The sequence below is a fragment of the Balaenoptera musculus genome, chromosome 7 (genome assembly GCF_009873245.2).
Source record: "Balaenoptera musculus isolate JJ_BM4_2016_0621 chromosome 7, mBalMus1.pri.v3, whole genome shotgun sequence".
Taxonomy (NCBI): Eukaryota; Metazoa; Chordata; class Mammalia; order Artiodactyla; family Balaenopteridae; genus Balaenoptera; species Balaenoptera musculus.
In genome coordinates, this window is record NC_045791.1 from 63,333,304 (window position 1) to 63,359,942 (window position 26,639).

Here is a 26,639-nt window from a genome sequence, read left to right on the forward strand (position 1 = left end):
GAGCTGCCGTACGGTGCACTGCAGTGCCTGAGCCGGGAACAGTTTCACTGTCTCAACACTGGGGCTTCTTAGAAACATAGCTCCGGGTGGGAAGTCATCACATCCTTCTTTATTCATTTTTTTACACATAAAAATAAGAATCAGCTCATTTATTGAAAATACATAAAGACAAGAGTCTTTTTTAAAGGGTTCCATGATTTTACAAGTCTAAAATTTATAAGTACCTGACAATTATGAAATTTGATACTCACCAGACCTTAACTATTTAAGGCAACCTTGTTTGAGTTCAAGCTTAAGTGTGATATGACTTTCTAACTAACCCTGACCTTTGTTTGAAATTGACTTCTCTTGGGTCTTCTCCAGAGCTGTAAGACTATAATTAACTTTGGCAGATTCCAAAACCCCTATAACCTTTCATGTACCATGACTTTGGAATACTACCATCTGTGAGTGAGTACTTTTCTGCTTTTTTTTTTAGGAAAAGGCCTTAGATCTGTGCTCAAGATTTATTTTCAAAAAGTAGGGGGAAAAAAGAAAATACAATTCTATTTGCATTACAATTTCTATTATAACTCTTTCAAGACTGACTCTAATCAGATCAGAGTTTAAATAATTTTAATTTGTACCAAATGAACTGTATGTTTTATATTTGACCCTGGAAGCCCACTTGTCCACCTTCGCTCCATTTTAAGACACATGGAAGACCACAACAATTTTTAAAACAGATGTAAACTATAAAATGTTATGATCCTTAACTATGACTTCTTTACTGAGATCCAGATCTATATTTTCAATTGCCTATAAATGGTGTCCATGGGCAAGGCTTGAGTAATTTTAAACATATGTCAATGTCCATCACACCATAAACTTGTCTTTCTTCTATAGAAATAGCGTTTTCTGACTCTACAACCCTGGGATTAACTATGCTTCTCTAAATATAAGATGGAAAAGGAAAAGAGAACTAACATTTGTTGAACCCTTTGAGTCACTTACATATTAATTCATCATTCTACAAATATTTATTGGGTGTCTATTACATGCCAAACTCTGTGCCAGGCATGTAGGACACCTGATGAGCAATACAGACAATTCAGAATAGGATACAGACATTGAACAAATAATTACACACGAAATAATTTATTTTCATATGTAATACATCCTATGAAAGAAAAGTACAATGTGCAGTGAGAACATACAAATTGATGACCTAAACTAGTCTGGTCTTCAAAGTCCTCTGAGGAAATGACATTAAAGCTTGAAACCTGAAAGATCAGCTGTAGCTATCTAGGCAGGAACTACATCTTCATACATAAGATAGTGACGAAGAAGACCATAAAGGAGACTGAGAAGGAGCATTCAAAGATGGGGAAGAAATACAGGAGAGTATAGAGTCAAAGAGCTGAAAGAAGATGGTGTTTCAAGAGAAAAGGAGAGCTATCTTTGAGGAGAGCACCCTCAAAGCTCAGATGACTTAAGAGAGAAAGGGGTCCATTAAATTCAGTTGGCAAGGGGACTTCCCTGGCAGTCCAGTGGTTAAGACTCCGCACTTCCACTGCAGGGGGCATGGGTTTGATCTTGGGGAACTAAGATTGCGCATGCTGGGGGGCCAAAAAAAAAAATTTAGTTGGCAAGGAAAAGATGGGTGAAAGCCAGAGGGACACTCTAGGACTGCACAAGAAGAAAAAGGAGAGAGGGGTACTGATGTTGACAGCTTCTAAATCTGTTGCTGGGATGATGAGAGTTCATTCTGATGGCTTTTACTTTCTCATTGAAGGATGAAGTTATCAGCTGTGGGGAAGGAGAGGCTAAGAGAAGCAGGGTATGGAAGAGTAAGGAGAGAAGAGAAAGTATAAAACAGTTATTTTATTGAGTGGAAAGGCAAACTTTCTAGAGAAACAAGATAGGATTGCTAGGCAATGTTGATCATGTATTTGAATTTTGTCTTGAACTTAAAGTAAAACCAGTCACCCTACCTAAGTAATCTTCTCCAGCATCAGGAGTTGAGAGTTTGCCAGGTGACTAAGGCAGAAGAAAAGATAGGCAAGGGAATTGAGGGTATTTTCAAGGGAATGATTATTACAATAGACCATGAAATCTCAGGTAGACAAGGAGGTTAAGGTTGAACAATAATAGTAAGTGGTATATGATGAATAGGTAGTCCCAGTGGAGTAACATTTTAGCAGTGATGATACTAAAGCAAATCTGCTGGAATGAAAAGAGATGGTAGGCAAAGAAGTGGATACTTGCAATTAAGATTACAGAGCTGGCACCACTGCTAAATGGCAAGGTACAGAATGCACCCATGGAAGTGGATGGCTGGGGTAGAACAAACAGGTTAGTGAAGTGAAGGAGTCAATGCACTAGATGGATGATCTACTTTATCATCAAAGTCATCAAAATGGCAACAGGGATGGGTGCCATTATGGAACATGTACAGATAGAGCTTAGTGCAGGGTGGGCAATGTATCATTTGGCCTTCTGGAAGTCAGTTTCACTACCCTTCTAGAAAAAAAGAGATGGTGAAACATCCCTAGATGCCACCCCTAGGACCACCTTCCCTCTTCCCAAAATTACAAGTCATGAAATGGACACTGTATTGAAAATCTAGAGGATATTATTATTCCTGGTGCAGTTAAAAAAAAAACTAAAACAAACAAAAAAACAGAACCCTAATGTCCTGATCTCAATAATGAAGGAAAAATTTTAAAAAGAACAGCAATGCATCTCTTACAGAATCAGGAACCATGTTGATCTATACCACTAAGAAGATCTATACCACTGAGGCAGAGTCCAGGAAACACCATGGTTAAAAGGATGGACTTTTATTGTGAGACACAGCTGGGTTTGAATGTAGGCTCCATCTCTTACTATTTTTGTAACTTTTAATACCTAAAAGGTGGTATCTTGCAGAATAACTGAGAGAATTAAATGAGATAATACACATAAAACACCTTTCACAGTACCTAGCACACCATGGCCCATAAATGTCAGATTTATTTTTGTGCAAGATTCACTGGGAATCCTAATCCCTCATTTGTAAAGACCATTTAATGAGTAAGATAAGCAATATTTTCCCAAGGCTCCTTGCCACCTACAGAACTGTGGTGCCTACCAAAAGTAAGCAAAGCAATCAGATTTTTTTCAGTAGTGCCTGACTCTGCTATTTTGATTCAGGTACACCAAGCTCATTTCTTTCCTGATGTAGGAAGTCCATTTGAACTATTATGTACACATCCAAAATTTGAAGGATCAAACTTAGCGAGCCAAAGTGATCATATATGTGGCCATTCTAGTAAACATTAGTGCTAAAGAGTATGGCAAAATTAAGGGCACATGAGTTTAAATCCCATCTCTGTCCCTTCCTACTTATGTGGCCTTGGGCAAGTTACAAAACCCATTTCTAAACTAAAGCTGGCTACCTCATAGGGTTATTGTAAGAATTTAAAGAGTAATTCACATAAAGAATTTGGCACAGAGCCTGGTACTTAATCACTCATTGGATGTTAGCTAGTAGTAGTAATATACAAGCAAACCAAAAAGATTGGAAGGAAGATACTTATGCAAATTCAAGAGCAGTTTATGAAACAGAAGAGATAATTTTCTAACAAAAAAATGATCTATATGTTTGAGGATAAAAATTTGCTAATTTTTTTCCTAGAGATAGAAACTTAATTTAGATTATTACATTTTGTTTTGGGGGAACTGTATAAAAAGAATAGAATTTAGAAATCATATTGGTATTATGCTCACACAAAGGCATACTATTTCACAATAAAATGATACACAGAACTAAATGGGTAAATCTCAAAAGCATTATACAAAAACAAAAGCAGCCAGTCACAAAAGAGTACGTACTGTATGATTCCACTTCCATGAAGCCGAAGAACAAACATTAATTTATGGTAATAAAAATCAGACCTATGCTCACCTCATGGTGGGGTAGGTGATTGACTCGGCACAAGGGAATTCTCAGGGGTGATGGAAATGTTCTTTATCTTGATCTGGGTGACAGCTACATGGGTATATACATTTGTCAAAAGTCAATGTGCCATAGACTTAAGAACTGTGCATTTTACTGTAAGTACCATTGACATAAAAATTCATACTTATATGAATTCCTTTCATTTTTCCATAAATTAAAGTGTCATGACTTAGCAGCTATTCATTACGTGTTTAAAATAATATTTATTTCCTAAACATATACATTGGGCAAAGAATATCATATTAGATTCTATTTTGGATTAGAGCAGTATGTGGAAAATGCAATGAAGTTGATTGGTGAACTCAGGTAATATAATCAGACTTTAAAAAGCAAAACTAACATTTGTTTAATCTAGCTCAAAAAACAAACCTCGAACATTGTAATAAAGGTCTCAATTCATAGTAATTTGCACTTTGTAAAAGGGAATTGCTTAAGATTGAGGGAACTAACACTATATTAATATGAAAAGGAAATTTAGTTTTATTCCTTTAGGATTTATGTCACTGGAAATTTTAAAATGAACTGTCTTTCAGAAGGTTTCTGGATCCACAAGTCATTCAGGATATACAAAATGTAGAGAACCAATGTGATATGCCTGTTTTCTCCTGTGAGATCTGAAGTGTTAGTTTTGTGATATATAAAAGAGGTCAATTAAGAGGGAATTCCCTGGCAGTCCAGTGGTTAGGACACTGCCCTTTCACTGCCGAGGGCCCTGGTTCAATCCCTAGTCGGGGAAATAAGATCCCCACAAGCCACTCGGTGTGGCTAAAAAAAAAAAAAAAAAAGGTCAATTAAGAGAAAAGCAAAGTGGGTCTTTCAGAACATCATGCATCCACTCAATGTCAACCACACAGAAAAGAGGTGGGAGAAAAGGGTAGTGCAGTCAACTGTGCACTCCTTCACTCCCTCCCTGTTCTTGGCATCAAGTATGCCTGGTACAAGGGGTGGTCATTACATTTTTGATGAACGGTGGGTGGATGGACTAATAAGTTTATCGGTAGATGGACTATGAAGTTTCAGTACCGGGGATCTGGGAGAACAATGGTGCCACATACTAAAAAAAAAGTTGCAAGGAATAAACTTTTAATGAAAAGAAAATTATTAAATCATGTAGTATTTGAAGTACAAATAGGCTGCCCAGGTAGAAGTGTTCACTGGAGGAGAAATGTGGAACTCCACCTGCGAGAGTGATCAGAGCTGTCACAAGAGTGATCATTAGGCCTATGTGGCTGAATGACTTCCAGCAGGAAGAACTCATTGCAAGGAGGAGCAGAGGCCAAGCACAGAAACTTGGGGAATGCCCATAGCTGTGGACAGGAGGAAAAGAGCTAGGACAATTTGGGTAGTAGCTCAGGGAGAAGAATACTTAGGAATAAGTATTAATCAAAAGTGTCCAGGGACTTCCTTGGTGGTGCAGCGGTTAAGAATCTGCCTGCCAATGCATGGGACACGGGTTCGATCCCTGGTCCAGGAAGATCCCACATGCCATGGAGCAACTGAGCCCATACGCCACAACTACTGAGCCTGCGCTCTAGAGCCCGTGAGCCACAACTACTGAAGCCCACGTGCCCTAGAACCTATGCGCGGCAACTACTGAGCCCACGCACCGCAACTGCTGAAGCCCACACCCTCTAGGGCCCGCGTGCCACAACTACTGAGCCCATGTGCTGCAACTACTGAAGCCCTCGTTACCTAGAGCCCGTGTTCCGCAACAAGAGAAGCCACCGCAATGAGAAGCCTGTGTACCGCAAGGAAGAGTAGCCCCAGTGCAACTAGAGAAAGCCTGCTTGCAGCAACAAAGACCCAACACAGCCAAAAAAAAAAGTGTCCAATACTGGAAAGCAGTGAAAAAAGCATATATTTGTAAGCTACTATATAATTACAAAATACGATTTTTATCTATCCTAATTTTATTTTCAAATAAAAGGTAGAAGTTGCCACAAGTTAAGTCAGTCTCTATAGTCAGTATACATTTGCACCAAAGGAAAAAAAAAAATTGGACTCCTTCCCAAAATTAGTAGAAGCCAAAGGGGAGGAAATAAATTTGGAGAAGGAAAGAGAGAGAATGGGTCTGTACTACCCAAGCTAGGCATTGGTCATCCCAATAAAAGGGGGGGTGGGGGTGTTGCCAGGGCAGGCCTGGCAGGTGCAGGCAATCAAGAATCACCAGTTACTCAGCTGCTCAGAGGAGTTTCTCAGAAGCAACTTTGAAAAAGGGTCAGGAAGGTGTTAGTGAAAACTGGGAGACTACCCAACTTAACACCAGCAGATATTACTCATGTTTCCCTAATTTGAAAATATATCAGATATGGGACTTCCCTGGCAGTCCAGTGGTTAAGACTTCGCCTTCCAACGCAGGGGGTGCAGGTTCGATCCCTGGTCGGGGAGCTAGGATCCTATGTGCCTCGCGGCCAGAAAACCAAAACGTAAAACAGAAGCAATATTGTAACAAATTCAATAAAGAGTTTAAAAATGGTCCACATCAAAAAAAAAATCTTAAAAAAAATTTTTTTTAGAAAGAAAATATATCAGATATATACCAGAATTCAGCAGTCAATATGATCTGATTTTATATTAAAAAAACAGACCCAGAATAACAGGTTAAGTAATTTGGTCATGCTTATACAGTTAATTAGTGTCAGAATTTACTAACTATATCACCTCTTTGGGGAAATTTGTGTTTTTCAAATACAAAAGCTCATAAATTGGTCACCATCACCAAGTAGAAAACTGGGGTCGGGGGGGAGATTCTTTTTCAGAATTGTTTTAATAAACAACATATCTTTTCATTGCACCATTTGAATACCTGTCTTAATTTTCTGTGTTGATTTGACAGACGAAGTGACTCAGCAGAATAGAACTAAAATTGTTTTTCTCCATATTCCATGTTATGGAAACTAGAGAGAATGTACCCCTTATTATGATAGTGGATTTACAACAGCAAAACACACTCACAAACTGGAAGCTACTCAGACAGTCACTGTCTCCCAAAAAAGAAGACTGTTAGGCTTTGAGGCAAAGGATAAGTTAACCAGAGAGAAAGAATTTCATTTCCAAATTCCAGACAGAAACAGCTTGACACTTTTGAAAGAGGGGTTATGAGGGTTACAATGTTTTTGTGTCCTCCTCATTTCCTGCTTTGTCATAATCAACCTCAGCTGTTACATTACTCCAACGCACAAAATTTTGAGTGTGAACAAATTTTCTTTTCTTTTGGAACATGTGACTATGTCAGTGTGTTTCTTCACAAGCAAATGAGCTTGGTTTTGCCTCCCTGTTAATTTGTTTTCATCGCTCCCATTATACCAGGGGACAGGAAAACATTTATAAAATAGAAACAGTAAACACTGAACCCTGGAACACTGTATTCATTCGAGGTAGTTTTACACATTGAACTATCTTTGTGTATGAATTTATAGTGTCACTAATGTCTTCTCTCTTTCACACACTGAAGTGCTATATTATTCTAACCATAAATTCTAGACAAATTGATAGCACATGCATGCGCTTGGCCTGAAATTTTGACTCACTAATTGTACTATATACTAATGAGTTTTTCGGTTTGTTTTCAGCAAACATGAACATAGCAGGAGTGATCCTTAAAATAGCACCACTACTGGGCACCAGTGATTTCCAGCTAATTTTATGACACTATAAGAACACTCAATTACATTAAAAAGGTAACAACATAATTCTAAATAAATCATTTTAATTCACTTGTGTTTTTTAAAAGATAAATGTTTGTTTGGTGCACACTGCCTCATGTCAAATACTTGTCACTCTGATAAGATTCAGTGGAAATCAACAGTGAAAACTCTTCCAATCTAATGAAAATTGATGTTTCAAACTTATTTACAACTTAATAAAGATTCCACTTCCACATATAAGACACCTTACAAGGCAGTACATACAGACCAAAATCAGTGCACATTACTATTTCCAGAAAGTAAAAAAGAAGTATACAGTAACTAATTGTAGTTGTAATGTTCCTGCAGAAACAAATGCAGCATTAGTCATAGTAAAAAAACAAAACAAAACTAGAAACAGAGCAAACGTCCAGGAACATTAGAATGAATAAATGAAGTGCGGTATACTCATATGATAGAATACTATATAGCAATGAAAATTTAGAAGTTCTGCTATACACAGCATAATGAAGAACAAAGGAAGCCCCACACACGCACACACATATGCACACACACTATATATATATTAGGATTCCATTCATAAAAGTTGAAAATCAGGCAAAATTAATCTATGCTGTTAGAATTTCTGCTAGTGGTTACCTCTGGGAAGAAAGGTGGAAGTAGTGGTTTGGAAGAGGCACAAGGAAGTGTTTCTGGAGTGCTGGTAATGGTATACATCTTGATCTGTGCAGTGGTTACATACGAGTGTTTACTTTGTGAAAAGGCACTGGGCTGCATGCTTATGATTTGTGCCTTTTCTGCACGTATGCCATACTTCACTTAAGGGTTTATTTTATGGAAAGATGGAGTAAGTAGACTCCATCATGTATCTCCCACTGAACACAGTTATAAAACAGAACGCAAGATGTTGCTACTTAAGGACTCTGAAAAGTAAACAGTAACAGGAAGTTTGAGGAGAAGCTCAGTACCATCAGACTGATAGTGGGTTCATCATTCTTTCCACCTCTGGTACCTCCCAGCCTGGTTTCAACACAGCCAGGAAGTAGTCATCATGCAGAGAGTCCTCCAGGAAAAGCCCCCTGGTTCTGACTCAGGAAGTCAGAAAGGGTCTCCTAACACTCCATTCTCTTCTATCCCCATCTCTGAAGGAATCCTGGGACAGTGGTGGCAGCAATAGCTGCTGCAAGGGAGGTCCTTGGAAGCCTAAAATGACGATGGAGGGGAACCTTCCTTTCTGATTGGATGACATGTGGTGTCAAGAGACTGGGACAAACCCCCATTGCTTTGTCCTCCACCACTTGGCCCCTGATACAGAAGAAGTCACAGGAAGTATATCACAGAGTGGGATAAATAAAGCTCCAGCTTTCTGGCCAAAGGACAAAAAGGGGGAGCCCCCAAGGAACAGAAAAGTACTAAGGCAATCACAGAGAGGGAGGAGCTTGGGAAATGATCCCATAAAAATATTTATGAACTGCTGGGCTCACCCCAGGTATGTGTGAATCTGACAGTAAACAGTATACTATAGACTTTGAAAACTCGACTATGGTATAAATCACAGCCTTGATCTCACACTGGCCACTGAGTAGTGTACACATGGGATAGATCTGAAAGGCACCGCAAATGCCTTTGGAAGTGGAACTGATATTGAAATCACAACCCACAGAAGACTAGTCAGAATTTGCAGCCTAACCCAGTTAGGTAGACTGCTGCTAGAGCAAAAATATCACCATTCTCCATATGATTTTTTTTTTTTTTTTTTAAAACGGCTCTGATGTCCTGCTAGCCATCTTTTTTTTTTTTTTTTTTTAAATTTATTTTATTTATGGCTGTGTTGGGTCTTCGTTTCTGTGCGAGGGCTTTCTCCAGTTGTGGCAAGCGGGGGCCACTCTTCATCGCCGTGCGCGGGCCTCTCACTATCGCGGCCTCTCTTGTTGCGGAGCACAGGCTCCAGACGCGCAGGCTCAGCAATTGTGGCTCACGGGCCCAGCCGCTCCGCGGCATGTGGGATCCTCCCAGACCAGGGCTCGAACCCGTGTCCCCTGCATTGGCAGGCGGATTCTCAACCACTGCGCCACCAGGGAAGCCCTCCATATGATTTTAAAGACCCAAAGTCTTAGAACATAATATTCAAAATGTCCAGAATCTAATAAAAAATTACTCCGCCCATGAGAACCAGGAAAATCTCAATCTGTATGGGAAAAAACAATCAGATGACACAAATGTTGAAATTATCCAACCATGATTTTAAGGCAGTTTTATAAAAATTCCCCAGAAAGTCATGGTGAACACCCTTGAAATGAAGGGAAAGATAGAAATTCTCAACAATGAAATTCAGGATATAATAAAGAACCAAGAGGAAATCTTAATTTTGAAAATTACAATAATGGAAATTTAAAAGTTCAGTGTATGGGCTCAACAGCAGAATGGAGAGGACTAAGGCAGGAGTCAGTAAACTTGAAGACAGGCCGATAGAAATTATCCAATGTAAAGAACAGAGGAAGGCTGGGAGGGAATGAACAGAGCCTCTGGGACCTGTGGGAAATATCAAAAGGTCTAAAATTCATACCATCATCAACTCTCAAGTAGAAGAGAATGTGGTATAAAATATTTTTTGAAGAAATAATTGCTGAAAGCTTCCCAAATCTGAGAAAAGGTATAAACTTATAGATACAAGAAACTCAATTAACCCTAAACAGGATAAACCCAAAGAAATCAATGTCCAGACATACTGTAATCAAACTGCTAAAAAGTAAAAACATTATTGAAAGCAACCAGAGAAATCTGATGCATTACTTACAGGAGAACAACGATCTGAATGACAACCAATGTCCTATGAGAAACACTGAGGACAGAAGTAAATGAAATAGCATTTCTTAAGGACTGAATGAACTGCCAACCCAGAATTCTATATCCAATGAAAATATCCTTCAGGAATGAATATGAGATGAATTTTTAGATGAAGGAAAACTGATAGAATCTGCTGCCACCAGAACTGCTCTAAAAGAAGCATAAAGGAAGTTCTTCAGACACAAGGGAAATGATACTAGAACATCAGGGAAGAAGGAAGAACAATAGAAATTATAAACATCTGTAGAAATACAGTAGGCTATTTTTCTCCTCTTGAGCTGTTTAAAACATATTTAATGTTTGAAAGAAACATGAATGGTTCAAAGAGAAAATACTACATTGTCTCATGGAAAGATAGATATATATATATCACACAGACACATACATGGGTGTGTCTGTGTGTGTGTGTGCACACACATGCACATGAAACAGAGAGAGAGAGAGAATGAGAGAGAGATTCATTCAAATAATCCAAGAGAAAGCTAGGAAATTGGAAACAGGAATGAAAAAGAGAGGGAACAAACATAAAACAAATAAAATAGTGGCTCTAAATACAAAGATATTAATAATTACAACAGATGTAAATGATCTAAATATACTAATCAAAAGACAAAGGTTGACAGAATGGATAGAAAACCAACACCAACAAAAAAACCAACTATATGATGTCTAGAAGAAATTTATTTAAAACATAATGATGTAGGTAAGTTAAAAGTAAAAGGATAGAAAAAGATACACATTGCAAACACTAATCAAAAGAAAACTGGAGGAGCTACATTAACATAAAACAAAATAGACTTTAGAGAAAAGAAAATTACCAGAGATAAAGAGGAACATTACATCATGAAAAGGGTCAATTCACCAATAAGACATAAAAATATTAAATGTGTACACACCAAATAATATCACCTTTGACTTCATGGAACAAAACTGACAGAACTGAAAAAAGAAACAGAAAATTCCACAATATTTGGAGACTTAAACATTTCTCTCACAGTGATTGATAGATGTAGTAGATAGAAAACCAGCAAGAATATAAAAGAACTAAAAAAAAGTATCAATCAATAAATCTAATTGACATTTAAAGAACATTCCACCCAGTAACACCAGAATATATATTTCCAAAGTACACATGAAACATTCACCAGGATAGACCATATCCTGGGTCATGTAATAAATCTTAACAAATTTAAAAGATTAAAATCATACAAATTATATTCTTTCACCATAATGGAATTAGAATAAAAAATTAATAGCATAAGAAGAACAGAAAAAGCTCCAAACAGCACCAAATTTAACAACACAATCCTAAGTAAGGCATGAGTCACAGAGGTAATCTCAAGGGCAATTATAAAACATTCTGAACTGAAGAAAAATCAAAATAAAACCTATCAAAATTTGCAGGATGCAACTAAAGCCATTCTTAGATGCAGAGCACCTAGAACTCTTAAGTATTGCTAGTGCAAAATTGAAGTCATTTTGGAAACAGTTTGGCAGTTTTTTTATGAAGTTAAACATACCTTTATCATTTAGCCCAGTAATCATATTCCTAGATATTTACCCTAGAGAAATGAAAGCTTACATTTACACAAAAACCTATACACAAATGTTTATAATAGCTCTGTCTATGATAGCCAAAAAGTGGAAACACCCCAAATATCCTTCAAGACATAAATGGATAAACAAATGGTAATACATCCAAGTAATAAAATATTCAGCAGCAAAATGGAATGGACTATTGATACATGCAAAAACTTAGATGAATCTCAAAGGCATTTTGTGTGTGAGAGAAGCCAATGTCCAAAGGTTACATACTCTTATCATCCCACATATGGCAATCTCAAAAAGACAAAAGTATAGCAATGAAGAACAGATCAGGGATTGCCAGTGGTTAAGGGTGGGAGAAGCTCAAGGGAACTGGGGTTTTCTTGTTTGTTTGTTTTGAGGTTATGGAACTGTTACGTATACTGACTGTGGTGGTAGTTACACAAATCTAAACATGCATTAAAATTCATAGACCTATACACAAAAACAAAAGATCAAATTTTACCATGTTAATTTAAAAACTAAAATTAATACAAATAAATATTTTTATAAGTTTACTTTGAAAATATAAGACACAAACTTCCCCAAATAAGATTTGAATATCTAGGTAACATCAAGACTAATCTGACCACAAAAGAAAACCAGGAAGATAGTGATATACTCACCACTGCTTGCCCCTCTACAGTTTCCATTACTAGAATCCATAGGAAAATCTGAAAGGAGGTGATAGAATAAAGTAAGAATCATAACATATTCATTATTATTTCAAGAATTCCCATATTAAAATCTAATTCAGTCACAAGTTGATTTGGGTAAGAACCCAGGTGTCTCAAGGAAATTGATTCTTGTTAGTGTTGTGAGGTTGACACACTATCATTTGTAGGTCAAATAAGGACATGATGTATTCTTTCATGTGATTGAAAGTTGATATACTCTTTTGAATCTTCATCAACTGTGCATACTATTTCAGTATGTAATAAACAAAGTTTCTGAGTTTCACAAAAACTTCCTGTAACTTTAAAGCCCATGAATATATTAGGTATTCACCCAACACATTTCTTGATGGCTAAAAGAACTAAATACACCTCTTCGATAAATAGATGTATCACACTTCACTGGCATACATTTTAATTCTTAGTGCTTAAGGAAAGCATGCAGAAAGCATTCTTGTGTTTCGGGTTAACTGCAGACTAAACAGTTCGTTAGCAGAAAGGAAGCCTGCCATCCAGGGACTACTCAAGCCAGTGCAATTAACAGACACAGTAATAATTGGAAAGTGCCATCGACTCTTTTCATGATCCCCAAATCCCGGAAAATGATAAAATGATAAATGGTAATGAAAATGGTAATTATGTAAAATTCTTCTTTGTTCTAGTTTAGAAATCAGCCTCTAATGAATAACACTGAGTGCCCCAGCAAAGCACTATGCTGTACCTAATTATATGTTCTTACTGACACTTCAACTCAGTACACTTACACGAGCATTTTCCACTTGTATTAACACTTTATGTTAAATGAGTTTAATGCCTCTGTTTATCCTAATAGAAAATAATGTTCTTCCTCTGTCCTTTTTCTTCACAGGTCATATCATGAATAAATTAAACAAGAAGGGATAATACCATTTTAGAACAATAATACCCAAAATTACAACTAATGAATTACTTTCCCAGGCTTAGTAATCATTAGCTGGTATTTTAAAAGTTATATCCTAGGGAGTTTCCTGGTGGCCTAGCGGTTAGGATTCTGGACTTTCACTGCTGTGGCCAGGGTTCAATCCCTGGTCGGGGAACTGAGATCCCACAAGCCTGAGGTGTGGCCAAAAAAATTAATAAAAAATAAGAAAAAAAGCTATATCCTAGGAAAGATGGCAGTCACCAAATAAGAATATAGATAATTAGGCAACAAATACTTGATTCTAAAATGTTTGGTTCCACTCAGGTCAGATTCTATGAATTCTATTCTTGAATAAGTCTAATAATCATGTGATAATATGCATATGATTTATACAAAGATGATCTCTCCATAAATTAAAAAAATATATTGATCCACATTTAAAATAATTGTTTAATGTCAAAAGATTGAAATAAAACTGAAAGATAAAATTCTTCTCTTGGAAAAAGAAAACCCCTTTGAAGCAGCTGAACCTCAGAGCTTGGCTTTCTTCTTCTACTCTTATTCATAGGAAAATGTTTCTACACTTTTTAAAGTGCTTAGACATCAGTTGTTAGAATTATAAGAGAGAAAACCAAAGTTTTCTGATCAGAAATAATCCAAAAAAATGTTTTCAGAAAGTTAAACTTAGGAATTCTAACAAAATTATCCTAAATTAAAATAGCGGGTATTATTACTAGGTTTTAATGCCCCAAGGATTTCAGGTAGGGGTCATAGAGGTTTCCAGGAGAAGAGTTCTAAACAAGAGCTGGAGGAGGAAAGGAGGGTTTTCCAAATAGAGACTAGCACATGCAAACTTCTGGGGTGAGAAACCACAGGACTCATCAAAGGACCTGCAAGTCTTCCAGTGGGGCTAATAGAGTGGTGTAAGCAGAGAGAAAGGAAACTAGAGAGGTAAGAAGGCATGAGATCATGAAGACTAGAGGCAGATATCAAAGGATTTTAAACAACAGATTTGTACTTCAGAAAGATCACCCTGTTGGAATAGGGAGGCATCATATTGGAGGTCAGCAAGCCAATTATCATTCTAGCTCCATAATCCATGGAAGAAATGGTGAGGCCAAAACAAAGAAAGTACCATTAGGGAAGAAGGGGAGGGAACTGGATTCAGAGTAGATCTCATAGCACTTGATACCTATTGAATGTGGGGGATAAAGAAAAGGGTGGAAGCAAAGCTGACTCCCAGGCCTGGAGTATGGGTGTGGTGGTGTCTCTTAACAATATAGAAAATACTAGAAGAGAATAGGCGTATGAAGGTAAGGAGATGATGAGTTCACTCTGGGGCCTGCAGAGACTGAGGGGCTCAGGGTTAGACAGGAGAGTCTGCAATGTATGTCTCCTGCTGTCTCAGAAGTTCAGAGAAGTACTTATCTCTTATCTCTTGGAATCCATTGTCCAGGACTGTCTTCTATTCTCTTAGGCCATATATAAATGGGCTTTTGAAATGCAATGAAGAAAACTTGTTCCTTTAACTGAAATCTGATGGTCGAAAGACACAGATTCTCTGTACAGTTAGTATCACCTATTTCTTCATAAGAGAGGACGTATAGCTTAGAACAGGTCCTGGTTTGAATCTTCTTTCTATTAATAGCTTTATGGACTTGGTGCTCTTAAACTTCTCTAGATGCTTCAGCTTCCCTTTCTGCAGATAAGAGTAATAGTATTATACCTACTGTGCAGTTATTATGAGAATTAAATAAATTAATATGCATTGCCCACTTAGAACAGCACCTGGAACATACTAAGTGTTGTTAGTTCTTATTCTGTGGCCGCTAATGATTCCTGTTCCTCTTCCCAATCACATTAATGTTGATTTACCATTTATCATTCACTTCACATGAATATTTCTTTTTGTTCTTCACAATCCCAATGCTAAGGTCAGATGACTTGCTCAAGGTACAACATTAATGGCAAATCTGGGATTCCAACTAAGGGCCCATAACTTTTAAACTGGTGTTCTTTAAACTGAGGATATATAGCCAATTCTTCATCATTTAAAACTCTATATGGTGGTTCTTGGTCTCCTCTTTTGATACACCTAGTAGGAGGAGAAAGGACAAATATAACTTAGTCATTTTTGCTGCTTATAGCAAACAACTATTTAGAATTTTGTGGGAATAAGATAAAAGTGAGTTACTGAAATACAATTTGGAAACTACATGAGATTCCATTACCACTAATAATTGTGTTAGCTATAAATAGAATTTAATATCACCGCATTCTAAAATACTCTTCCCTACCCCATCCAGAGTGCCTTTCAATATTTTACATTATGAAGAAGCTTTAGAATCATGTTTTCTCTCTAGTCTTAATCTAAAATGTCCATTTCTCCTTTCCATTCCATTTTCCTCCTCATATCACACTAAATAATTCTCCCTTCTTGGTATTTGGCCCCTCAAATATTTGTAGAACAGGGCTAAAGAAAAGGCTGCCTGTTCCCCAGAAAGTGGAGAAATGATTAAACAGCAGTGCATGCATGTGAAAGTTGGCACAGCTCTGCCAGGCGAGAGAGGGCTGGGAGAAATGTGCTGGGCAAGAGCTGGGGTGACAACAAAAAGCAGCAATGACTGAGGATCGATTACAAAGCCCTTGGCATGGCAAACCAGGAGGCTGTATAAACACCAGTTAACTATCAGACCATAAATTTTCTTAAACACTCAACGTCTACATTTCTCAGATAAACTATTTGTAACTAACAGACATCCATCAGACTCATTCTTTATACCTATTGCTCCCAAAGGGATTTGTTCCTGAGCCTGAGGTCCAGGTCCATTTGTGTACAATGAAATACTAAGTTTATATTCAGGAGAAATAAGATCTGCTTTCCCAGTTAGTTCTCAGTGTGAAGCTTGTTTCCCAGAGTTGAACTGATAAAAGTTCTAGGCCGTACCTGCATTTACCAACAGACCATGTTTGTCCAAAAAAACAAACAAAAAATCAATTTGAATAACAATGATAATAATGGTAAAATAGCAATAGCAACAGCAGCAATTTGTTGAGGACCTACTATGTACCAGACGTCCATGGGGTGTAGGCAGTATGTCCCCATGTTACAGATTAGAAAACTTTGAATTGGAGTGGTTATATCATTTCCCTATAGTAACAATTGGTATGAGGCCAGAGTCAAGATTCAATACCTACCTAGTCTGCCCCATTCCAAGCACATACCCTTTACTCACTATACAATATTAAAGATTTGACTAACGTCTTAATTAACTGGCTGAATGACTAAAGTGAACTGAATTCTCAGATAAAGCAGGTGTACATGCAGTCTCAACTCTCTAGTAAATATAAAATGTGGAAAAAGAATAAATTTCATGTGAATTTCTTGGTAATAATCAGGAAGATACGATCTTTTCTTTATAAAAATATGTTTGCCCCTAATATTTCAAAACAAAAAGTAGTTTGAAGCAATATTTCATTTCAATAAGATTTTGCTTTGTAAAATGTCCTTAAACTTGTTGGTGGAGTCATAATGTACTACAAGGGAACAGATCTGTGTGAATGGTAGGATTTGAAAATCCTCTTGACATTGAAGGAACGTAAAAGGTGGTTCCATTTTGTTCAGGGAGACCTCATTTTTATATTCTGCTAGATTCTAGGCATAAGACATAGGAACTCTGTTTATACCTAGAGGAAGGGAAAAAAAAAACCCTGCTTTGTGAACTACCATATCCCACTGAACCAAGGAGCATATTGCATCGTAAATTAAACTGGCCACATGTGGTAGTTCCTAAGTAATTCCAGGTGCCTGACAGTTTGACCCAGGATAGGGAATGTAATTTTCAGCAAGCTGGCCTTGGAATCCACCATTCCATTCCCCTTCCCCACCTCCCCTTCAGCTCCCTCCTGCCACCACAGTCTCTGATTCACACTGAGGGTTATGGTAAAGGGAAGGGGAAGGGAGACCATCACTAAAATACAGTTCCAACTGCCACCTACCCCTACTTCTTTTTCTAGCAAGGATGCTGTCAGCAAAGCACATTATGGCATTTTAAAGCAGCTTAGCAATCAGGTTCCATGGACTGACAAATTGTTTCCATGCATGTCCTATTTGAGGGCTTCAATGAGGCAATTGTTCTACATTTGGTCCACGATGATAGGTAACTTAAGGGACACTTACGGAAACTGCTTTCCATTCATATTGACCATGGCTTTTGAGAGCCATTAACCTTGCCAAACCTCTCTCATTTGAAGTGCACCTCTAACAGAGGTTTCAGAGCAAGAGGAGGAATGCATTTCAGTGTGAACCGTGGCCACCTCGTTCCTAGCCCTTGGCCTGAGAAGAGCACCAGCATTTAACTAATCTAAGTGCCTGGCAGGCCAGGGCAGCAACTGAGCTCTCCCAGTGTCTGCACAGCCTGTAACGTTAATGAGTACAAAAGCTCAAGAGTGCTCTTTTAGACCAAAGATTAATAAGAAATACATTTCTTTTTGATTATTTTAAACAACCAGTCGTTGGTTCGTCATTAAACTCAAGACGACAATAGGGGTAGTCAAAGGTGATAAACTGAGGTGACCATCAAAAAGCTCTTGAAATCTTTCTGTTCAGTTTGGTTTTGCAGCTATTTGTACAAGTACTTTTCCCCTCCCCACTCACTGTATGTTAAGTGGATCAATGCAATGTGCACAGAAAGCAATTTTTCCAAATCAATTCCCAGACCACCAAGAACTATTTTACCTAGAAACGGACTAAGGACATGAGCTTAGGCTGAGCAAGTTGAGAGGCAGAAGAAAAAGTTGATGCCCCAAAAATGAACAGAGAAGGAGGTATAAAGACATCACATCTAAGGGCAGAGTTGATCTGGGGAGGGTGTGAAAGAGGACCAATCATAAAAGATTGGGTTTATATTTAAAGTATATGAAGGGTGAAATTTTCGAGTTTTGGGTAGTTGGGAGGAATGATTTTGAGTTAGAATTAAATGGACCATAATGAACTAGGTTTAGCTGGGGTCTTAAGAGTTATGACTGCCCTAATTAGACCAAACACTAGTGAGAAAACAACTTGTGATCGATTCCATTTACTGTAGAACTGCAATAAAGTTTTACAGTAGGGAAAGATTGAAATGAACCGGTGCTTGATGCACACAGAGAAAGAGCATAAAATAAAATATCGAAGACAAATTATTTGCAGAGCTTAAGAGTGGGATAAGGGGTGAGATTAAAAATAACATTACATGAGTGTATGATGATAACACGCCTTAAATATAACTCCTTTCATCCATATGTCATTTACAAAATGACCTGGAAGGCATGTGGGAATGTGAAAGGAGCCCAGCAATTTCACTCCGCCAGCTCTGTGGCTGCAGGAAGTCTCAGGAGCTAATTAGCAGTGCATGGCAATGTTTCCCAGCTATGTCAGTCTGGAATGGAAGAACAATTTCTCTCATTGAAAGGAAGGGGAAATTTAAGGTGAAGGTAATTGCTCAAACTGGATGTTGAGCAAACACATACCACTAACATCTGTGGGTTGGAGTAAGGTTACTGGAATTATCTTGGCATTTTTAACGATTAGAAGAAAACAGTTCTTCAGCTCTCTGTTTTCACCATACAATCTTGACAAGTAGCTAAACACGAGGAATATAGAAAACTGATGACTGAGAATGCAAGAGAATCAGGCAAGAAAGTTAAGTGATTCTAAACAAATTAAGAAAGTAAGAAAAAAGCATCACTCTAGGAGATGTGGTTACTTGGACATGGAAAGAAGAAGTGAAGGGGCAGTGTTGAGTAGAAGTGTAATGGGAGTGGAAGGAACTGAGTGTTTTAGAAAGACAGATCGCCTATTGGAATAGCGTGCATCCGTTCGGAAGGGTGATGAGGTGAGAGAGAAAAAGGCATGGTGCTCGACAGAGCAGTAATTGAGAGAGACATTAAGAGAAGTGATCCACAGAGAAGAGACAGAAATCAGAGTAAAGGCGAGTAACAAGGACTCCAGGAAGTGAGCGGCTGGAGGACACGCTTGGGCCGGGGGGGGGGGGGGGGGTGGCGCAGGTTGTGCAGTGTCAGGACTCACCGGCTCCGTCTGCAGTGACGATGGCCTCGGGAGAGATGCACACGCCGCGGTCATAAACCGGCAGCTCCTCACAGGCCAGGCTTTCCGGCCACGAGTGGCGGTACTTGATGAGGATGGGCTCGCAGCCCTGCCGGGCCCGCTCGCACACAGACTTGCAGGGCTTGATGGGCTCGTGCTGGAAGTCAATGGTGCAGATGGGCGCGTACATGGCGCAGAGGAAGAAGAGCAGATCCGGGCTGCAGTGGGTGCCCAGCAGACCTTCGAACTGCTCGATGGCCAGGATGGCGTTGGCCTGGGTGCTGTGGTGCAGGTGGTTGGGCATCTTGGTCATGTTCCAGGGCAGGGACTTGCACAGCGGGATGCGGACGGGCTCACAGGCTGCCGCCCGAGCTCCGGGCACGCGGAGCAGGCAGAGCGCAGCCAGGGCGAGCAGCCCGGCCCGCAGCAGCAGCAGCATCCCTCCCGGGCTGCCGCAGACCATGATCCCGGCGGGACGGGGCAGGGTGCAGCAGTGCCGAGGACGCCAAGAGGCCCGCTCCGCCGTCTCCTCCTCCCCCCCTGGAAGTGGACACAATGATCTGGGAACTTCTCCTCCCCCGGCAATCTCACAGCTTCCTTGGATCAAATTCCCCCAATGGGGTACCACGAGCTTCGCCGAGCTCCAGCCGCCGCCGCCCCTGCCGCTCCTGCAGCTCTGGCTGCTCTTTCCCGACGTCTAAGCCCTTCTGGGGCCGCAGCATCTATTTATTCCTCGCTCCCTCTGGCAGAAGCGTCGGACTTCGCAGATGAATCAGATGAGAGGAAAACAAGAGGAAGCGAGGGAGAAAAGAAAACAAAGGTAGAATTCAGCTGAGGTAGTTGGAGCTCTGGGGTGTCACCTCCCCTGGATTACAAAAAGGTGCTAAAAGAAGCATGAAATTCTCCCAAGTGAGGAGGAGGACCGGAGGGGGGTTGGGGAAGGGGGCAACCAGAGGGCAAAGACTCCTAATGCGGGAGGAGGGTGCAGGAAGAGTTTGCAAGTCTTGCAGGCTGAGCAGAAGATCCAATTTTTGGTGTGAGCTGCGGCCAGCCAGCCGCAGGCAGGAGGGGACCAGCAGGAGGAGCCTCGACGGGAGGTCTATGGCTCCGACCCTCTGCTCTTCGCTTTCCTTACCTACCGACCCGACAGGCAGCTCCGCCCCGGTGCAGTCCCAGCCCTCCAGCGCTCGCTCCCCTTCCCGGGAAGGGAGTGAGGGGTCCGGAGAGAGGTCTGTGGGTTGGAGGCGGAGGAAAGGGAAGCCTGGAGAAGCAGTGAGGATGCGAGAACCCAAGACAGATCGGACTTGAGACGACCACCTCTTCCCCACCCACACACAGGGGAGCACCCCCTCAGCTCCCCCAACCCCCGGCTCCAAAGGAGAGCCCCCGGCCTCTCACTGAAGAGCCCACCCCAAATCCCCACGAAGGAGCGCCCCCAGGTCCCCACTTGGGAACCCACCCGAGCCCCACGCTCCCTGGAGATATTTCCTTTAAGCAAATTATAGCCTCACCTCTGTGATCACCGGCTCTGCAGAAAGTCAGACCTGAGGGGGAAAGACTTAAGCAACGTCACTCAATGTCCAAGTCGCAGGAAGCAGGGACCCCTGCAGCGGTGTTGGAGCCTTATCAACCCAGAGCTCCTGACTACAGAGGTCTGCATTTTGAATAACTAGGTGGAGGGAAATCGCCTTTCATAAAAGGAGAAGAAACACTATATAATTACAAATAGGCCACCAGAAGCAAGATATGGGTGGGTTTTTTGTTGTTGTTGTTGTTGTTATTTTGTTTTTCCTTTGCTCTGCAGAATTAAAACTTTTGAGTTTTGCTTTTTAAGTTTCAAACTGAAAACTGCTTTAAAGTACTTGGGCATTTTTTTTTCTCGATTTTACTCACTAAAATAAAACGGCATTTATTAACTCTTCTCACCAATAATTTCACCTAACACTTGAGAGATGTGTAGGAAAATTACACCACACTGGTAATGATAATGATGATAATGACAACAATAAAACCCTTTTCATCCAAATGAGCTCAATCTAGAAAAGAAAATGGAAAACAGATCCCCTCCTGGTCTGCTCCTTCCACTAATGAGCCGCCCCTTTTCCTCCCTCTCCCCCTTCCTCCCTTTTCAGGGCAAATTGTAAATGAATGACCTGCAGAGGCACTCCTACCCTGCCCTTTCAATGGGAAATCACTGAGCAAAAGGATTGCAGAATGTCAGAAAACACAGCCTTCATTGAGAAGAGAAGGAAACAAACCCTAAAACAAAACAGGAAGTCACCTTTGCTCTGCATCACTGAAACATTTCGCTGCTTTAATCCAGCCATTTCTCACAGTCAATAATAAGCAGACAAAAGATACTTCCACTTTAGAGCACCAAGTGAGATGGTTTCCATTCCCCAGCATTGACTCGACAGCACTTATAAAATGTCAGTGCTAACCTGAGTTTATGGAATTTTATCTCTAAAATGACCATAAACAGCCATTTGGGACTGCAGTAAATTATTTCAGAAGGAAGTTTCTTCCACTTAGGAGAAAAGAAAAAACAACAGATGGCAGATAGGGAGTCATTTAAGTGAGTATACCAACTTTGCCTGGTCTACAATTATTTAGTGTCATTTAACAAAAGAAAGCCAAAAATTATATAAATGAATTAGATGAAAAATGATTTAGCAAGTAAAATTTAGGGGAAAAAACAAATATAAAAACAGTTAATAATAGAGCCTTTGGGGGGGCTCTGTAAAGAAAATGTAGGTGGAATTTTCAATAAACTAGAAGGAAGAAGTGAGGAGTAGATATAATAGATTGTTTGATAAATATATTTTCCCGTTCATCTTAAATCTTAACAGCATGAGGGGAAAAAAATGAGCCAGTTGTTTTAATGGTTCTACAATTATCTGAAATAAAGTGTGTTTGCCTTCCCCTGCACATAAGTCAGATATCCCCTTTGTCTAACATGTACCCTCACAACTTTTCTCTAATCCAAATTTCTCTTTATCAAAACCCAAAATAAATTTCACTGCCTCCCAGAAGCCTTTTTGGGTTTTGGGGTTTTTTTAATTTATTTCTTTATTGAACTATAGTTGATTTACAATGTTGTGTTAGTTTCTGGTATACAGCAAAGTGATACCGTCATATATATATATATTATTTTTCATATTCTTTTCCATTATGATTTATTACAGGATATTGAACATAGTTCCCAGTGCTATACAGTAGGACCTTGTTATTTATCCATGCTATATATAATAGTTTGCATCTACTAATCCCAAACTCCCAGTCCATACCTCCCACAAGCCCCCTCCCCTTGGCAACAAGTCTGTTCACTATGTCTGTGAGTCTGTTTCTGTTTTGTAAATAAGTTCATTTGGGTCATATTTTAGATTCCACATATAAGTGATATCATATGGTATTTGTCCTTCTCTTTCTGACTTACTTCACTTAGTATGATAATATCTAGGTCTATCCATGTTGCTGCAAATGGCATTATTTCATTCTTTTGTATGGCTGAGTAGTATTCCATTGTATATATGTACCACATCTTCTTTATTCACTCATCTGTCGATGAACATTTAGGTTGCTTCCATGTCTTGGCTATTGTAAATAGTGCTGCTATAAACATAGGGGTTTGTGTATCTTTTCAAATTATAGGTTTTTTTCCAGATATATATATGACCAGGAGTGGGATTGCTGGATCATATGGTAACTCTAATTTTAGTTTTTTAAGTAACCTCCATACTGTTTTCCTAGTGGCTGCACCAGTTTACATTCCCACCAATAGTGTAGGAGGGTTCCCTTTTCTCCACACCCTCTCCAGCATTTGTTATTTGTAGACCTTTTAATAATGGCTATTCTGACCTGTGTGAGGTGGTACCTCATTGTAGTTTTGATTAGCGTTTCTCTAATAACTAATGATGTTGAGCATCTTTTCATGTGCCTATTGGCCACCAGAAGCCTTTTTGAGTACCCTGCCTGGTTCTGATCATTTTTCTAGTTAGTTCCCCTTGGACATCATTCATTTTTGCAAATTATTCTTTAGCACTTGCCAACTTACTGCTTCAAAAAAATTTCTTCATTATTTCATCTGGGTGGGCTGTGCCTTCCTAAATAGCATGTATGATTTTTTTTTTTTAAAGAAGAGACTTCATCTTCTATTTCTTTTGAAATAGTCATTTGAGAAATGTTGGCTGATGGAACTTGGAATGCAATATTTTAAACATTAAAATATACATATCTTAAAGAGAAGTAAAATACAAACTGAGTAAATTATGATAGCCAAGTTTGAAAAGTAGGCTATACAATCATGAAGGAAACACAAATGAGATATGGCATAGTTTCCACTAGTAGATGAGATGTACCCTCAAAACTGCAGGCCTTCAAACAGGCCCACACTAGAGAAAATTAAGGGAAGGCTGAAACCGGGTGCCCCAGAGGAAACAGGTCATTGGTAATTTGTTTCTCTTATGTTCTATTTTACACCACTTTATTTAACCAGCGTTTAACTGACAGAACACTGATCTTTCTGTAAAACTGCACCTGGGCTACATGAAAGACAGCTGATTGCTTTAGACATTTCTCCCTATATGGTGAAGAAATTTCAAAGTAGATAATCTGTAGGCCACACAGAAGGGGCTGGAGAATTGGAGCTTTTAAATGATATTTTGATGGGCATAGCTATAGTGATCTTTTAGAACTCACATTTTGGAACTAAGGATGAAAATCAAAGAGTTTTATGCAGTGGATTTTATATTTGAGAAAGTTATCAAGGCAGCAAATGCAACTTATTGATGTACCAGTACCTTACTGAAAAACATTTTATGAAAACCAGTTTCCAGGACTTTGAAGGGCTCCTCAAGGCTCATCCGGTGAGTTTCTTCCAGGGATGAAGGCACTTCAGAGTAACCACATGGCACCTGGCTCTGCAAGAGCTGCAGCCTAGCAGCCCCCTTGAACTTAGTTGGGACTGTGGGTCAATTCTGGGCTCGACGGCTGCTTAGGAACTACACCCAGACCCAGTCATGGCCAATCAGTCTTCTTATAATGCCTCATGGCACCATGGTAAGTACCATTCCATTTAAGTACCCGATAAGTGTTCCTGTGGAGACATCAAAAAAAAGATCTTGCTAGAGGTTATCACTGTGAAATAGCCATATTTCCAAAATTTAAGTTTGACCAATTAAAAAGAATTTTGCAATGTCTTGTTTTGTCAATAATTTAAACATTAACATAATTTTCATCTGTTAAATACACTTTAAACTTACCCCAGCTGTGGTTTGTAAGACTGTCCACATCTGTCCTATAAGGAAATGTGCGGGGCTGATGTGTGAAGTAACTAACAACTAGGGCGGCTCAGACACTGACCAGTCAGAGTGACTGCAGCCAATCTCATTCTGCACCAACTGAGCATCAGCCCTAAGTACCCGGGGAGCAAGGGTACTAGTGTTTATTCAATACCTACTATGTGTGAGGCACATAAACCACACCACGCTTTGCCAGAGGTATTGGTTACAAAGATGAAGAAACTGAGGCTCAGAGAAATGAAGTCATTTCCCAAAGCTCTCACAGCTGGCTAAGGGCCTGTCAGAAGTGGGACTTGAATCCATGCTCTTTTCACAGTTACAACAATCACACTTCTTCCTGGGCAGAAGGGAGCTGGGAAATGGGAGAAACAGGGCTTTCTGTGAGACTGGGTCTCTGAACACGGCCACACTGGCGGTCAGCCTCTGGCTCTGCTACCCAGGAATAGAATGCAAAGCTTTGCCCTCCAAACAGGGACACCTTCCTGCTTCATGGCCCCTGCCCAAGCTATTCTGCAGACCTAGTAATTCCTCTTTAGGAAGATCTCACGTTTCCAGTCTCCAAGCAATCCAACAAAAGCTTCCCACCTGTTAGCTACATCAGCATTAGGGCAGTGACTCTCAAACTGTAATGTAATGTGCAGCAGAATCCCCTGCGGGGCTTCTGAAAACACAGATTGCTGGGCCTCATCCAGAATTTCTAATGTAATGGGTCTGGGGTAGGGCATGAGAATTTGCATTTCTAATGAGTTCCCAAGTGACACTGATACTGCTGTCCAGGGACACTTTGAGTATCACCGTTTTGAACTAGATATTAAGCTCTGATTTACCTTTAGTAAACTCTTTACATGCTATAAAGATTTCATGATTTTATCTCCTGGTTATCTTCTCTTACTTGAAACAAAATTTCAATAAAGCAGTCTAACAGCTAAATGACACTCTGAAAGGGGTAGGAAAGAAGAGAGGACTAGATGCCTCTGTTAGTTATTCAAAGGTCATCCTCAGAGCCCCATTGAGGCATGACAATAAAATCAGCTGGCTCTCTGACCCTAATGTACTTTTCTAAAGGAAAACAGCACCACTCCACCCCCATTGCAACAAAAGAACAATACAGCCAGCTTCAAAGAAGTTCCAGAAGGAACCATAGTATCTTAGTAAAGACATGAACCGCAGCAATATAGCCCACCCACCTGTTCCCCCTCCCTCACCTCCCAGCCCTCCATATCTTAATTTGAAGAAGAAACTCAGAGTTAAAATCACTTATGTAAAGTCATGAAGTCAGTTAATGGTAGTTAAAGGTTCCCGGTTCAATATTCTTTCTATTTACACCATCCTTCTCTGTTGAAGGTGTGTGTTTTTCATCCATTTGGAAACACCAAGTGCCTATATAAAGTTTATATGATAATTAAACATAATGGTATTCAGTTTACACAATCCCTTAAAATCTTGCAAACCTTCCAAACAGCTTAAAAGGATTTGGGAATCCAGAAGAGAAGGTATGGGACATATCCAAGGAAACCTCGCCCTGTGGCACTTCCTGTGTCTAATGTCAATCGAAACCTAGATGATCCTGGATTTCTTTCTAATCTCCCTTTGACAAGATTTAACTGCAGATGATT

The 26,639-nt window shown here is 39.6% G+C and overlaps 1 protein-coding gene across 2 annotated transcripts in view; it reads right to left on the reverse strand.

The window, feature by feature from the left end:
• FRZB (frizzled related protein) overlaps positions 1 to 21,616 on the reverse strand; it is a 34,211-nt gene extending 12,595 nt beyond the window's left edge. The window contains exons 1-3 of one of the 2 annotated variants that reach the window (XM_036858889.1): positions 21,235 to 21,616; positions 19,706 to 20,482; positions 12,687 to 12,734 (exon numbers count right to left, since the gene is read on the reverse strand). In XM_036858889.1, the coding sequence (XP_036714784.1) occupies positions 12,687 to 12,734; positions 19,706 to 20,186 (529 nt within the window). In that variant the 5' untranslated portion in view covers positions 20,187 to 20,482; positions 21,235 to 21,616. Of the gene's footprint in view, positions 1 to 12,686; positions 12,735 to 19,705; positions 21,095 to 21,234 lie in introns of those variants that run through there. The other variant, XM_036858888.1, reaches the window with a different exon arrangement.
• Positions 21,617 to 26,639: the final 5,023 nt, after the last annotated feature.